The sequence below is a fragment of the Eptatretus burgeri genome, chromosome 11, assembly GCF_056783735.1.
Source record: "Eptatretus burgeri isolate ZD-2024b chromosome 11, Ebu_testis_v1, whole genome shotgun sequence".
NCBI classification, from domain to species: domain Eukaryota; kingdom Metazoa; phylum Chordata; class Myxini; order Myxiniformes; family Myxinidae; genus Eptatretus; species Eptatretus burgeri.
Genome location: NC_140971.1, coordinates 10,355,673 through 10,370,391, shown reverse-complemented (window position 1 = coordinate 10,370,391; position 14,719 = coordinate 10,355,673). Strand labels below are relative to the sequence as shown.

The 14,719-nt window shown below is 37.5% G+C and overlaps 2 protein-coding genes across 3 annotated transcripts in view; one reads left to right on the top strand and one right to left on the bottom strand.

Annotated features, from left to right (window-relative positions):
• RAB5IF (RAB5 interacting factor) overlaps positions 1–14,719 on the bottom strand; it is a 34,254-nt gene that overhangs the window by 481 nt on the left and 19,054 nt on the right. The window contains exon 4 of one of the 2 annotated variants that reach the window (XM_085845196.1): positions 148–225. The exons of the other annotated variant lie outside the window; for it this stretch is intronic. Coding sequence (XP_085701322.1) covers positions 187–225 — 39 coding nt within the window. The 3' untranslated portion in view covers positions 148–186. Of the gene's footprint in view, positions 1–147; positions 226–14,719 lie in introns of those variants that run through there. 2 annotated transcript variants of the gene reach the window in all.
• DHRS1 (dehydrogenase/reductase 1) overlaps positions 1–14,719 on the top strand; it is an 86,329-nt gene that overhangs the window by 55,347 nt on the left and 16,263 nt on the right. The window lies entirely within an intron of this gene.

Genomic DNA, 14,719 nt, shown 5'->3' with positions numbered 1-14,719 from the left:
ACAAAAAAACGTAGCTTCAGACATTTTCAAGAACAACAAACTAAGTTGTATTACCAGTACATATCTGTTGTGAAATGACGTGTACGGGAAAACAAAAATTGCGTTTAAATCTTCGGGTTTAAAAAAAAAAGAAAACATTCTAAAATCTTCAGTTAAAAACTTTTATTAACAGTAATTACATCCTCGTTAGAAGTGAAGTGCTGTGTAAAAGATCGCCCAGACAACCTGCGCACACAAACACACACACACATCAACCACAGCTTTCACTGCAGCAGTTCATATCAGAGAAACGGTTGGTAAATGGGACGAGGGGAAAAGGGTTTGGAGGTGAACGAGGAAGAGGGCCATTTCCAGCATGACGTGTATTACATTTTTTTAAAAACAAACTTGGCTCCATTTTAAATGTATGGGCTGAACGTCATCATTGGTACAGTACTTGAATATGAAACTACCCAATTTTAAAATTTTGCACCAAAAAGGGGGGGGGGGGGGTTCACAAACTCACTCATCCTGATTGCATCCAGTTTCATAGGAAAAAGTTATGTGGCTCTCTGGCTCCTTGATATCACAGCTTGACAATACCGAACTACCTTTACCACTAATGTAAATAACTTGGTTATCGTTTTGTACTGTTGTAATGCAACGATTGAGATTTGTGGAATGATCATCAGGAGTTGCTCGGACTGAAATGCATCGTCGAGCGATTTCACAATAATGTTACATTCCTGTCCTGGAGCATTCGGATACGTGGATTGTTCAAAAAAAGAAGAAGAAGAAAAAAAAGAAGCAATTTTAAAACTGAATTGTACTTTAATTTATTGGTCACTTGTGTACAACCCATGGCTGGAGAGGAAAGAACCCCAGTCAGGAAGTTGTACGAGCAACACGCAATGACAATCATCAACGACTGATGTGAGCGATTCTGGAAACTTCCATGCAAATCATTTCCTCGAACAGACAACTCATAATCACCAATCCTAATCCTCTCTTCTGTGGCAACGACTTAAACTGTCACCCTGCCAACTTGATGACAGCCAACCAGCCATGGCATTTTGGCAAAGACCTTGTGTAACCCCATGGGTTTGAGCCAATTTGGATTTCTCTTACTGATACGTCTTCCCTCCTGGACCTAATGACCAACCTACCCTCAAATTTAAATGCTGCCCCCCAGTGGCTCTTCTGATCACTTTCTTGGCAAGGCCCATATGTCTCTGGCTATTGTAAGGGAGCAACCTCAACGATGCAGGAAGTGGCTGGTTGAACAGGTCATTTCACATGGTCTTCAATCTGACCTCAAGAGGATTGACCGTTATCTTCACAGCACCCAATATTGATAGTCATAATTTCATAAAAGTCTACTTTCTCTCGTACACCGATTTATCCCATCCCTTCTACAACTTTCCGATCCATCCTCCAATCCCACTCTGTCCCCATATTACCCTGCCGTATCCACTGTCTATGTTATTGGGTGCAAAGGCCAGAGAGTCAAGTAAAGTTCTGTCTGGTCTTGACCATGCTTCTGCATCGGGTCCAGAGGTCATCACTGCTCATGTTTTCAAATCATACTCTGCCGTTCTTGTTCCCCCTTGAGATGCTCGATTCAGTATGTCCTCTTCTGGCTAACTCCACTCTCCATGTAAGTCAACAAACACCACTCCCATCCAGAAGAGGGATGCAAAAACAGACCCTACCAACTAAAAATCAGTGAGTTTGCTTCCAATCACAAACAAAGTCAAGGAATCCATCATTGTCAAGTATGTTTTCAAATAACCTGATCTCTGACCATCAGCTTGAATTCTGTCTCAGTAAAGTCGAGACATGCTTCATTCTATCAGCAATGATTGGATGCCTTCTATCTCAAACAAGAGGTGACGATCATTTACTGTAAGTTCACATCTCGGGCGTTCAACACAGCAATGGCATCCTGCTTTGTTTTTCAAATTATCTGCCTGGGGCATAGAAGGCCGCCTTCATTCCTGGACTCCTGACTTCCGCCATTCACGTATTCATTGTGTTACAATCAATGGAACCTATCATGCTCTCTCCCAGTGGAGACTTGAGTTCACCAAGGTAGTGTTGAACTCAGCCTTGTTCCTCATTTTTATTGACCAATCCGATGCTCTGGAAACCCTCTTCCTTTTTGGTGACGATTCCACATTCATCCATTCCATCCATTGGGACCATACTCTGTGCAGAGCGTTGGTGCTGCCGAAGCAGTCTCCTTGGCTAATGGGCACAATCCTGGATGGGTCGCCACTCTGACTCAGGATACAAGTGTGCTGGCACTCATTTTGCTGACCTCGGAAGGATGACAGGCAGAGTAAATCCCACCTATTATTAATTAAACAGCAAAGGGGATTTGAACTCAGGATCCCAGGATCCCAAGCCCACCAACATAACCATTAAGCCAACACCAGGCATACTATTTCACATAATCGTACATTACCCCCCCCCCTCACTTATCCACAACTACTCCCTCCGCTCTGTCCTCCAATCACTCTAGAGCAACTCCAACATGCGTGCATTCTTTTTGTGCAATTCAGGCCTTGGTTTAGCAAAACGGGAGTAACGAGGACATGACCTTCACACGCATCTCCACGGAAAAGCTTGCACCAGATTTGATTAAGACAACCACCATGCATTTTCATTCAATGCTAGTTTTCAAAACACTTCATGATTTTTGAGATTGTTTAAATTGAAATGCTGTTTTTAAGGCCTAAGTCACATTTGCTCTACGGCTAGGATACGGCGGTCGTACCCCCCCTGAATTGACAAACATGCGGCGGCCGCAGAGTTTCTGAGGTGGCCTCAGGGTGGCCCTACGCCATATGGCTATCTTTTACAGGCCGTAGGGGTCACCGTGGAATTAAAGCGCGGAGTTATAAGTTTTTTGATTTCTACGTTGGCCGTAGCAATTCGACAAGCCAAGCTGTGACGTAGATGTGTTCCACGTTGACCGTACGTAGGGCGTACGGTGGGCTTGCGTTATTCGTGCGGCTGCCGTAGGCTCTTATTAATGAAAAATGAATTTTGCCAACCCCCAAAAAATTACGGCGGCCGCACTATTTCCACGGTCGCCGTAGGCTAGTCCTAAGGCGTCCCTGTGTTCAACGTACGGTGGCCCTGCGGTCTGTGTGACTACCTGCGGGCAATGCAGGGTCGACGCACGGTTCCCCTAAGCCCGCCGTGCGTCCTACGTACGGCTTCCGTGACAGTCTGCATCGACCGTACGTCCACAGTGCGCTACCGCTAGAGATCAGAGTACAGGTGCTTGCCTATACTCCGAACTGGTATCTTCAGTTATATATATTATAGTATATTCAGTTATATATACTGGTATATTTCGAACTGTTATATTTTTATTTCAGTAAAAAAAGAACTGGTGTGTATATATATGGATATATATATATATATATATATATATATATATATATATATATATATATATATATATATATATATATATATATATATACCCACTCGTTACCGTCCGTCTGGCCACACGTTCGCCTTGGTCACCTTGAGGCTACCTTGCGTCTGCCTTGAAAATTCTATGGCCGCCGCAGGGACGCCCTAAGGTCACCGTGCGACATCAAATCAGACCGTACGGCACCCCCACGTTTTCAGTCTCCACAATTTCTAAATACGCCGTGTGGCTACCCAAAAAATAAAAACATATGTGACTGCTACATTGTGTGACCGTGGAAATACTGCGGCTGCCCTATAATTGCAAGTGGCCGTAGATTTTGTAGACCCTACGGCCGCCGTGCCAAATGTGACTTAGGCTTAAAACAGAGTAAAACGCACGGAAGCAAATTGTCGGATTCTTGTGATGAACCTTTTTTTTCGGACTCGTAAATTTGATTAGCAAATCAGTCGGATAGTGACTGGATGTTTGTTTTTTGTTTTAAATTAATATTTTCATTGTTCAACAAAGCTCGGTGTACTGTATAAAGCTGGCATATATAGAAATATGGCTTTAATTGAGAACTCCACAGTATATTTCTGAAAGTTTTCTGCAGTTCTTGTGCTAAGGCTCTCCATCTTTCCTCGGATGTAAGGGCATTATAAACTCGCGTTGGATGTTTTTGTTTTTCAAATCAAGCAGAGGATATGTTAATGTCTATTTCAACCTACATTTACATTATTCAGTAGCACAAGTGACATCAGCAAGTCATTGCTAATAATTTTAATCGTCCATTTCAATTTTGTCCTTCCACCCTTCTCTTCATAATATCTCCTCCTCCTCTCCCTCCCCCAATATATATTTGATGGACTAACCCTCTCCCACTTTTTCCTTGCGCATCCACAATATCTTAACATCTCCAGTGTTCCAAGATTTTATAACCAATGGCTGCCTTGTTCACTTAGTATAACAGCCTGCTTCCACACAAGTGCTAACTTTGAAAATGGCAACTACACAGTCTACAAGAGTAGGGTAAGAATACTGGTTCTGGCTCACTTTTCCCCATGTAAATGAATGGGGGATTTTCAGCCATGAAATTTTTCTTTTTTTTCCCCTAAAAAAATAAATCCCCTTTTTAGCCCAAGGTATATTTATTTGTCTCCCCTTTTAACCTGGAGCCTGGTGTTGGCTTAGTGGTTAGGGTGGCGGCTTGGGATCCCAGGGTCCCGAGTTCAAATCCAGTTGGCTGCTGAATTAACACCAGGGGGTTGACTCAGCCTGCCATCCTTCCGAGGTCGGCGAAATGAGTGCCAGTGTACTGGTCCCGGTGTATGCCCCGGTTAGAATAGGTGTACCATATCCCTGTGTGTGGTAAGAGGCGACCAGGGTTGGTGTCAGGAAGGGCATCCGGCCATAAAACATTGCCTCAAGAAAAAGCCAAACCCCTGCACAGCAGGGAAAAATGGCTGTAAAAACGGTCATTTTTTTATTTCCCCTTTTAACCTTGGGGCTCTCTATTCAAATAGCCCATACAACAAGATAAAGATTTGTTAAAGGTGATTCTAAAGAAATATCTGAAACGCCTAAGCCCCGGGACACTCTTTATCAAATAACCCATACAACAAGATAAAGATTTGTTAAAGGTGATTCTAAAGAAATATCTGAAACGTCTAAGCCCCGGGACACTCTTTATCAAATAACCCATACAACAAGATAAAGATTTGTTAAAGGTGATTCGAAAGAAATATCTGAAACGTCTAAGCCTCGGGGCACTCTTTATCAAATAACCAATGCATATTGTTTAGCTCACTCATTGAACCTATAAACATTTGTTCATTCTCAAATTCCTTCAATAGTATAATTTTCTTTGCACAATAATCCCCATCTAAAATATTGAAAAACAAAACATTTGAATCTTTATATTTTTTAAGATACCCCTTTTGTGCCATTACGAAATGATAAACTTCTCTTAATGATCTCATCTGGCCACCGCCCGAGTTGCAAATCATTTTTGTACATAAACCATGCCATAAAAAAGTTTTGTTTCAAATGTTTTCAGTTCATGCCGTGAAAATGAGGAAGTGTTTTTTTTGACACGGCCGTGCTGTGTGAATGAGGAAGTGGTTTTGGACTGTCATGCTGTGAAAAAATAGGAACTATTCTGTGAGACAAGGTCTCGTGTTTATATTTTATCTCAGAACACGAACTGAAAACATTTGAATCAAAACTTTTATGGCGTGGTTTATGTACAAAAATGATTTGCAACTCGGGCGGTGGCCAGATGAGATCATTAAGAGAAGCTTGTCATTTCCTGTGCCCACACCCAATGATTAAGCAATCTCCTCATCGTTGCTTTATAAGCGGTTCGCCAGACAAAGTTTCTGCCAGACGGGATTTTCATTTTTACAACTGAGGCATGGACGATCTTTCTTCCGATGAAGCCAACAGCCCACTACAGAGTTGGTAAGTTTGTGTATGCTTTTCTCTTTGAACAATGAAGCAAATGATTATTAATTAAATCATGATAATTCTGATATATATATATTTTTTCCCTGACAGGGCATTAGAAGAAATTGAGTTTACATATCACGACGTGGTTCATGAAATTAATACTCTTATTGAAGAGATCAATGATTTTAGAAGAGAATTGAAAGACATTTACAATGAGTGGCATGAAGTCTTATCACGTCCTCTCATCTCGAAGGAATTAAACCAATGGTGAGACGTGTGTGTGTGTGCCTCTCTCTCTGTCTGTCTTTCTACCTACCTCTCTCTGCTCTTATTGAAGAGGCCAATGATTTATAATGACTGGTCTCTGATCTCGAATGAATTAAACCAATGGTGAGGCACGTGTTTGTGTGTCTATGTGTGTGTGTGCGTGTGTGTGTGTGTGTGTGTGTGTGTTGCTTTCCCTGTCTGTCTCTTCATCTATACCCTTGACTTATTATTTTTTTTTTTTCAGCACTATCGCACAACATCAGCTGTTGAAGCAATCTTGTACAACACATGATTTTCTGGAGGTAAATATTTCTGAATTATTATTAATATCACTCGTACAACACATGATTTTCTGGAGGTAAATATTTCTGAATTATTATTAATATCACTCTCTCTTTAGAATGTCGCCTTATGTTGGTTGCATCATTAGTTTGGACGTGGTTTTGTCAGTACACTGGAATTCATTTTATTGACCTTGAAAGGATGACAGGCTCCTGGTGTGTTAATTCAGTGGTCAACGAGGCTTATTCATATTACCATGTAATTATCTTTATAGAACCTAATTATTATCCACTTTTTGTTTCAAAACAGAATATGGTGTCTGAGTTTCGAAATCACAAGACATCTGAAGAAGATTGCTGGGAAAGATTATACATTCTCGCAAATGAATATTTAATATTTTCAATATTAATAAATTATATTTGTTTTGTTTACAATTACTTGATTCTGAATTACAAGAAAAGAATAAAAGAGATGTATGTGGGGGGGGATGGGGGTAGGTGCGCTCCCCAATGACCCATCACCCCCTCATCCCATGCCTCCCCTCCCCATGTGTGTGTGTGGGGAAGGGTGGGGGTGGGATGAGGGAGGTGGTGGGTCAAAGGTGGGGGCGCACAGGGGGATGAGGGGGTGGGGCTTGTGTGGGCGGGGCTTGTGTGGGCGGGGCTTCGGTGGGGGCTTGTGTGGGTGGGGTGTGTGTGGGAGGGGCTTGTGTGGGCGGGGTGTGTGTGTGGGTGGGGCTTGTGTGGGTGGGGCTTGTGTGGGCGGGGGTTTATCTGGGTGGAGCTTGTGTGGGCGGGCTTTATGTGTGTGGAGTTTTTGTGTGGAGCTTGTGTATGCAGGGTTTATGTGGGCAGGGTTTATATGGGCAGGGGTTTATGTGGTTGGAGCTTGTGTGGGAGGGGTGAATGTGGATGAGGCTTATGTGGATGAGGTTTGTGTGGATAAATGGATGGGTGGAGAGATGGGGGGATGGGTGGATGAGTGGAGCTTGTGTGGATGGTTGGATAATTTTTTAATTAAATAAACATGTTGTGTGTGTGGGGAACTAATTAACTAATCACTAATTATGTGAATATGATGAATATGGGTGGAGCTTGTGTGGGGTTTGTGTGTGTGGAGCTTGTGTGGAGTTTTTGTGTGGTGCTTGTGTGGAGTTTTTGTGTGGAGCTTGTGTGGGGTTTGTGTGGGGTTTGGGGGGGGGGGGCTGCGGTGGGAGGGGGGTGTGTGGGGGGAGTCAAAAAGGGGCGGAGTCAAAAAAATTCAATTTATTGGAGCTTGTGGGGGGGGGGGTGTGTGGTGGGGTTTGTGTGGGGTTTTTTTTTGCGGGGGCTTGTGTGGGCGGGGCTTGTGTGGGTGGAGTCAAAAAGGGGCAGAGTCAAAAAATTTCAATTCATCTTTGTCTTTTGTAATTCCTGTGAATAAAATGAACCTAAAATCTCTTCCCCTTCCAAATCATATATCTTATAAGTCCAAGGAACCGTATCTATTACATCAACAATTTTAAAAAGCTCGTTGGTCCATCTTTTCGTATAACCTTTTTCAAAATGAGATTTCCACCTATATATTCTTACGATATCACCAACTTTGAACTTAGGTTTTCTGACATTAATCTCTTTTTCATATTTTAATTTTGTAAATGTTTCTGATGGTTTCATATTTGTTGCCGTGTGAATCGTGTCATTATACTTATCCACAATATCCTGAATAAAAGATGACCATTGTTGTGAACCGAGTTGTGTGAATTTTTTATATAGTCTCTCTTTTAAGGTACGATTAAAACGTTCAACAACAACTGCCTTCCCTTCATTAAAGGTACTGTATAATGTAATACTGTTATTTTTTAGAAAATTCAAAAATGTCTTGTTATAAAACTCTCTACCCTCATCAGTCCACAATTTTTAGGTTTTCTCTTACTTTTATTAAATATCTGTTGAAAAGCTAACATAAGAGTATTACCTGTTTTGTTTTTTAAAGGGACAACCCACACATATCTACTCCTCAAATCAATAACGGTTAAAGCATACTTGTACCCCTTATCATTATTGAGTTCAATCAAATCAGCAGACCAGATATAATCTACTTCCTTGGAATAAACTTTCCTTCTCTGAAACTTTGTGAATATTGGTTTATGTAATTCATCAGCTAATTGCTCTTCAATCTTAATGACATCATTAGAGCTTACAAGTTTTTTGAATTTCCAAGTCCAAGTTTCAATTTAGCACTGATCATCTTCTTCACAATGAACCGATCAACTTTTTCTCTCAAGGTTGGATTTTGTATCAGAGACAAATTATACAACATTTCTCTATCGGCTTCATGCTTTTCTTCCAACGTTGTGGTATTCCCATAATCAATATCGTGTCTCATGCACACTTCATCAACTCTATTGATAACCTGTTCTCTTGTGAGAAAAACATCAATTCTTACTGCTCCTTTTCTCTGAATTGTATTAACGTTAATCGTACAAGGCTTTTGATTTTGAACACAAGATGATAGTTTATGAAGATTGATTTGATTAACATATACCCCAGTTGGTACTTTGCCACTCATTTATTTAACAAAAAATTATGTGAGACTAATCATCACACCATTATCTGTATTAATCTGCAATTCTGTTTCTTCCAAAAGCAAACAATATGTATCAACTTCTTCACTCTCTCCTCTTTCAATGTATAGGGAAGTATCCACTCGATTAGACTTTATAGTTTCCTTTTGAGCGCTCAGGTCAAACGCATAGATTGTATACAAACTTTTAAATGCTGTCATATCCAATATAGGTTCTTTATTTCCATTACTTTCACACACCTTTTGGTAAGACTTGTATGCTTCAGCAAAATCATTTTTTTCCCAATTAATTTCCAATCTATCTCGTGGGTAAAATGTTCCATCTAGAGAAACGCGAAGTTGTTTCACCTTAGCATTATCACTCAATGCATTATTCTTATCAGTCGCAGTATCACCATCTGGCTTTTTAAAAATGATCCACAGATATCGTGGCTTTCCTTCCAGAACACCCAAATTCCACGTGTAAGTAGTTTGATTGAGTTTAATGTGTTGACATCTTCTTTTGAGGTATGATACACTGAGTGGTTTCTTTGAGTTAAGTCTTCGATTCAACATCTCTTCTGTTTTAAGATTAGGAGTATATTCACTGATATACCAACTCATTTCCTCAATTACAAATTTATTCTGATCACCAAAAGCACTACCAACACCAAAAAGCAATCGATTTTCATTATCATTCCTTTGTAGTTGAAATTTAATTTTAAGGCCATACAGAACTTTATCATGATCACAAAATCCAAATATACCTTTAAGAGGAACTGCCACAGTAAAACTATTTTCTGCTTTTGTATCATCATTATACATTCCTTTCCTTTGAGTATATCCAGGGTCTGTGTTTGTTCCCGTTGACATATCAGGAATAAAACCTTCGACAGACCCCTTTCCCATTCTATCACTGAATGTATAGAGTGTAAATTTTATCATTTCAGATACAGCAGAGACATAATCAACCGCTTCAACTTCTTGTGTTCCAATATACAAACGCACACTATCAAACATTTTCCAGAAGAAATCATTTACAAGTGTAGCGTTTGTGTTATTCCCAGCCTTAGTGAATTTAAATTTACACAACAAGAAACTTTCGGAGAGATTCAAATAGGTTTGTTGATTATTTATTTCAAAACTTTTTGTACCATTCGTATTCCAGTCTGTTCCAGTTATTGCATTTACCTTGAAGTAATCTTCTTTTTTAGTGGAGTTTGAGATAATAATAGTGTCATCCAAATCATAGATACTATCAATTGCTTCCATACTTGTATTTATTTAGGAAAAAAAGATGTTAAAACTTTTGAAACCCTGATCCAAGTATTTGAATTATTTTCTGTCGTTCTTGGGGGGACAACTGAGTTTTGCCTTTCTTAATTTCTTTTATTGCTTGTAATTTATGAGATTCCTTCTGAGCATCTTTTATACTCTTTACAGCACCTGCTACATTTCCCACAGCAGAAGCAGTTGAACCAATTAGATCTTTATGTTTAAGAATAGTTGAACCAATACCCATGAGAGTATCAATTATCCCATCTCCTCTAAATTGATGTCCAACACCCCTTTGTCTCTTAGGTTTATAGTATCCTCTACCAAGATACATACCTTCACCCTTGTAGTATGGGGAAAGGAACATCCCATCCCCTGTAATTATTTTATATTTTCCCAACTCGTGTTTCCTCACAATAACCATCGTATTTATTTATTGGAAAACTTCACGTAGGTGAATTCTGATGGATATAACTTCTCCATTAAAAGAAATCACACGATTATCTTGGTCAGTTATCCTAAAATTTACTCTGTGTATGGTTTTTCCTGACACAGGTAGATAAACCAAATTTTTGGGTTCCATATTGAATTTATAACCAATTGGGGTTGAGTATGCGCTGAATGAAAATATTGCATTTGTTTTTTTTCCCATCATTATAAGCACCATCAATCAAATCACAGTGAATTAACACCGAATTTATTCCTGAGGATATTTGAATGACATTATCACTGTAAAACGTCCCATTAGTTTCAATCTTTTTTGAGGAGAAACCCAATAACTCTCTAAATGAATTATCAATTGTGAAATCAACCTTGTAGTTATTTTTAACTTTAATCGTTGATTTTGAAGTATGTTTTTGAATGTTTATAACAATATTTTTTGGTTCATCACCCTGTTCTTTCATAAGACGAGCAATTTCGGAAGATATTTGAGAAATCTCATATGCTCCGGGTGAGACTGTTATCGTTTTGTATCCACTTCCCGGATTATAACTAAACTTATCATTTTTCTCGGTTATATTAAATAAGGTATTATAAGTTTCCATGGACAATAAAGATGCCTCATATTCTTTTGTTGTGTCAAGTTGTAGTGGGTATGGGAATGAAGATGTGTGGTCGCTTGTTGTGAAATTGAAACTAAGGATTGTGCTTCTCATCTTATTTAATATGAGATAAAATGTCTTTATATTGATATTTATTAATTATTTTCATGTTCATCAACTGGTCTAAAATGGCTGATGCTTCATTAAAACAATTGTTATTTCCAGCCTTCTTACTGCCTAACAACAATAACAGTCTATTAACTAATTGCGATGGGTCATTTGGAAGAAAACTAACACCTGAACCAAGGATACTTAAAGCCTGAATAATGTGTTTCTCCTTCTCATTCTTCCTACTTTTACCAGAAAGAATAACCTTATAATTTAGTGTTCAGCAGATCAATATATACTCTATCATCATTATTTTCCATATCCAATGGTTTATCAATATACTTTGATTCATCCCTCACAGTTGAACCTTGTCTTCCATCTTTTGTGAGAAGAAACATTAATCTCGGAGTTAGTTTAACAGGGGTTGAGCAGAACCCAAGAACCTTAATTCATCATTAAATATCAATACCTTTTCTTGAACAAGATGAAATATTGCTGATTGTTCTGTTGGAATGAGTCCTGCTTTGGTTTTTGAATCCGCTGAATATTCATTGTTTTGAAGAGCATTCACAATATAATCAGGGGGTCGATTAATCTCTTCCAGTTGTTGAAATAAACCTTCATCATCATATTCTAATTCTCCTAAATGCTCTAATTCTTCCTCCGTCATTTGACTGAAATCTTTTAACATTTGAAGTTTTTAGGAGTATATTCTACTGTGGGAACTGTGGAAACATCTTTCATTTTTCCTTGGGAAGTTTTTAAAAGTGGTTTAAAAAATTTCTCTTGTTTTCTTTCAAATGCTTCTTCGCCCGTTAGTTTCTGTCTGCGTTTCTTCTTTATGTCTTCCTGCTGTTTTACAACTTTTGAAACCAACTCTTGATGTTCCCTAAATCTTCTTGCTCTTTCTTTCGCATCCATTTATTTATTGAAAAATATCATTTAATATCTCATCTTGTTTCACAACAATATATTTATATTTTTCAGTCGTGTGTTTCATGTAATCCCCAAATTCCTTTTTACTACATAATGTAGAACAATTGTCTCTCCAAAAATTGTTTATATCTATTGAATTTAATTTGAATAAAATAAAAGTATTAGCATTGTTTCTGATGGAACGACGAGGAAGCTGAAAGTACGATTGACTAAGATAAATACAATTACAAGAAGAATGTCTCCCTCTTGTGTAGTAGCTGTCCATTACCGTTTGGTTTCTCTCATTAACACAATCATCAAAGATAACGAGGTTCTTTTTGGATTTATCCAAATCTTGGGGAGACGGTATATCATCCGTATTATCACTCAGAATACAAGTTATCGGTTTTGATTTCTTTTACATCTCTGTGTATCACAAAATAGTTGTATTATATCTTCAATGTTAAAATCATTTAGGTTTTTTTGAAGTTTAAATAAACCGATTATATCTTCTTTTTGAAGACCAGCATTAAAACCTTGTGAGAGTAGTTGATACTCTGGTTGAAAACTTCGACTTTGTGAAAATTATTAAATTATCATAATCTAAAAAGTTGGGAGTGAGGAGCATCTTTAAAAGTAAGCAGGTTTTTCCACATCCACTTGAACCAACTATGAGGCATCTTAATGAATTTGGGAGATTTTTATGGTTGTCAAATTTTATCTTATTTTCCCAAATGGGTAAAAAATCATTCATTTATATATTTGGAAAACAGGTTATTTAATTTATTATTGGCTTTTTTCGAAATTCTATATTTTATCCTAAGTTCAGGTTTAATTTCAAGATAATCCATTATTTTATTTATGCAATATCTTGTGTTGATATTTCCCTGAAAATCACATCCATGAATAATATATAACAACAATCCTTTGAACATTTCTCTAATACGTTCAGTTTCTTCCCTTGTAAGGAAAGGTGTGTTCTCACCCTTGTACTTTACATTCATTTCTCTAATCAGTCTTGTAAAGTAATTCATTTTTGGTGTAAATCTAAAAGAATTATTTTCCTTTTTATATTTTTGATTATCATTAATTAGAAGATAATCACAGAATATACATTGTTTATAGGCTTTTGACTCTGTGTTTAATCCCCGTCTTTCACACGCAGGGCAATTCTCAAATTTGTCATATGGAGAATCATGGAATTCAAGAGGCTCAAAATCGAGTAAACTATTCATATTTATAAAGTAAAACTTTACTTAAACTGAAATTCATCTTCTATATCATCTTCGATACTTTCAGAATCATCTATACTTTCATAACTATCATTTGAACACCAACTCTCGGTGCCATAACTATCGTTTGAATGCAAACTCTCGGTATCATAATCACTCTCATAATCTTCAAAATCTTCAGTTGAATATTGACTCATTTAATTAGTAGAAAAAACATTACCATCGATATCGATATACATTTTTTCATTAACAGATTCAACTGCGACATTTTTTATATTAAAGGTAATTTTAAAATGATCCTTAACTACAATTGAACGAAATGTCATTTCACCTGATATATTAACATCCTTTATTTCATCAGGATTTATATCTTTAGGGTTGTTGAAAAAAATACAAATTTCTCCTTGCATATTACAGATGGTCTTATCTTTTCTTTCTAAAGCTTCATCCATAAGGTTTTTATTTTTTGATACCTTTTCTTGTTTCATTGCTTTTTCTAGTTTTGAATATATTGCCAGAAGGAGAGGAGAAACTTTTGTTAGAGATACCTTAATTGATGTTCTTCCAGGTATACTAAAAGCCCTTCCACTGAAGTAAATTGAAGAACTCATCATATCCACCATAATTGTTTTTATCCAATAGTTGTTATATTTATCTTTGTTCAATTTTACATCCTTGACATATTTCTCAGCATCTTTAACAAATGAGGAGATTGATTGAAACTTGTCTTTTGTGTCTTGAAACATTGTATTTATTAAGTGAAAAAGTTGGAGGATAAAATGGTTTTAAGCACAGATTCACCTGTAAAATAAACGAAATTTTCATCAAGAAAATTTTAGTTTAAGCACAGATTCACCTGTAAAATAAACGAAATTTTCACCAAGAAAATTTTAGTTTAAGCACAGATTCACCTGTAAAATAAACGAAATTTTCATCAAGAAAATTTTAGTTTAAGCACAGATTCACCTGTAAAATAAACGAAATTTTCATCAAGAAAATTTTAGTTTAAGCAAAGTTTTATTATATAAATATGGTGAATACAACATACTGCGATGTTTGTAATCACGAATATAAACATTATAGAAAACACCTCCGAACCAACAAACACACATTTAATCTATTTCACAAAATATCCCCTCTTGAGTTGGAAAGAAAACATTGTGATACCTGCTCAAAGGATGTTTTGAAGAGTAGTT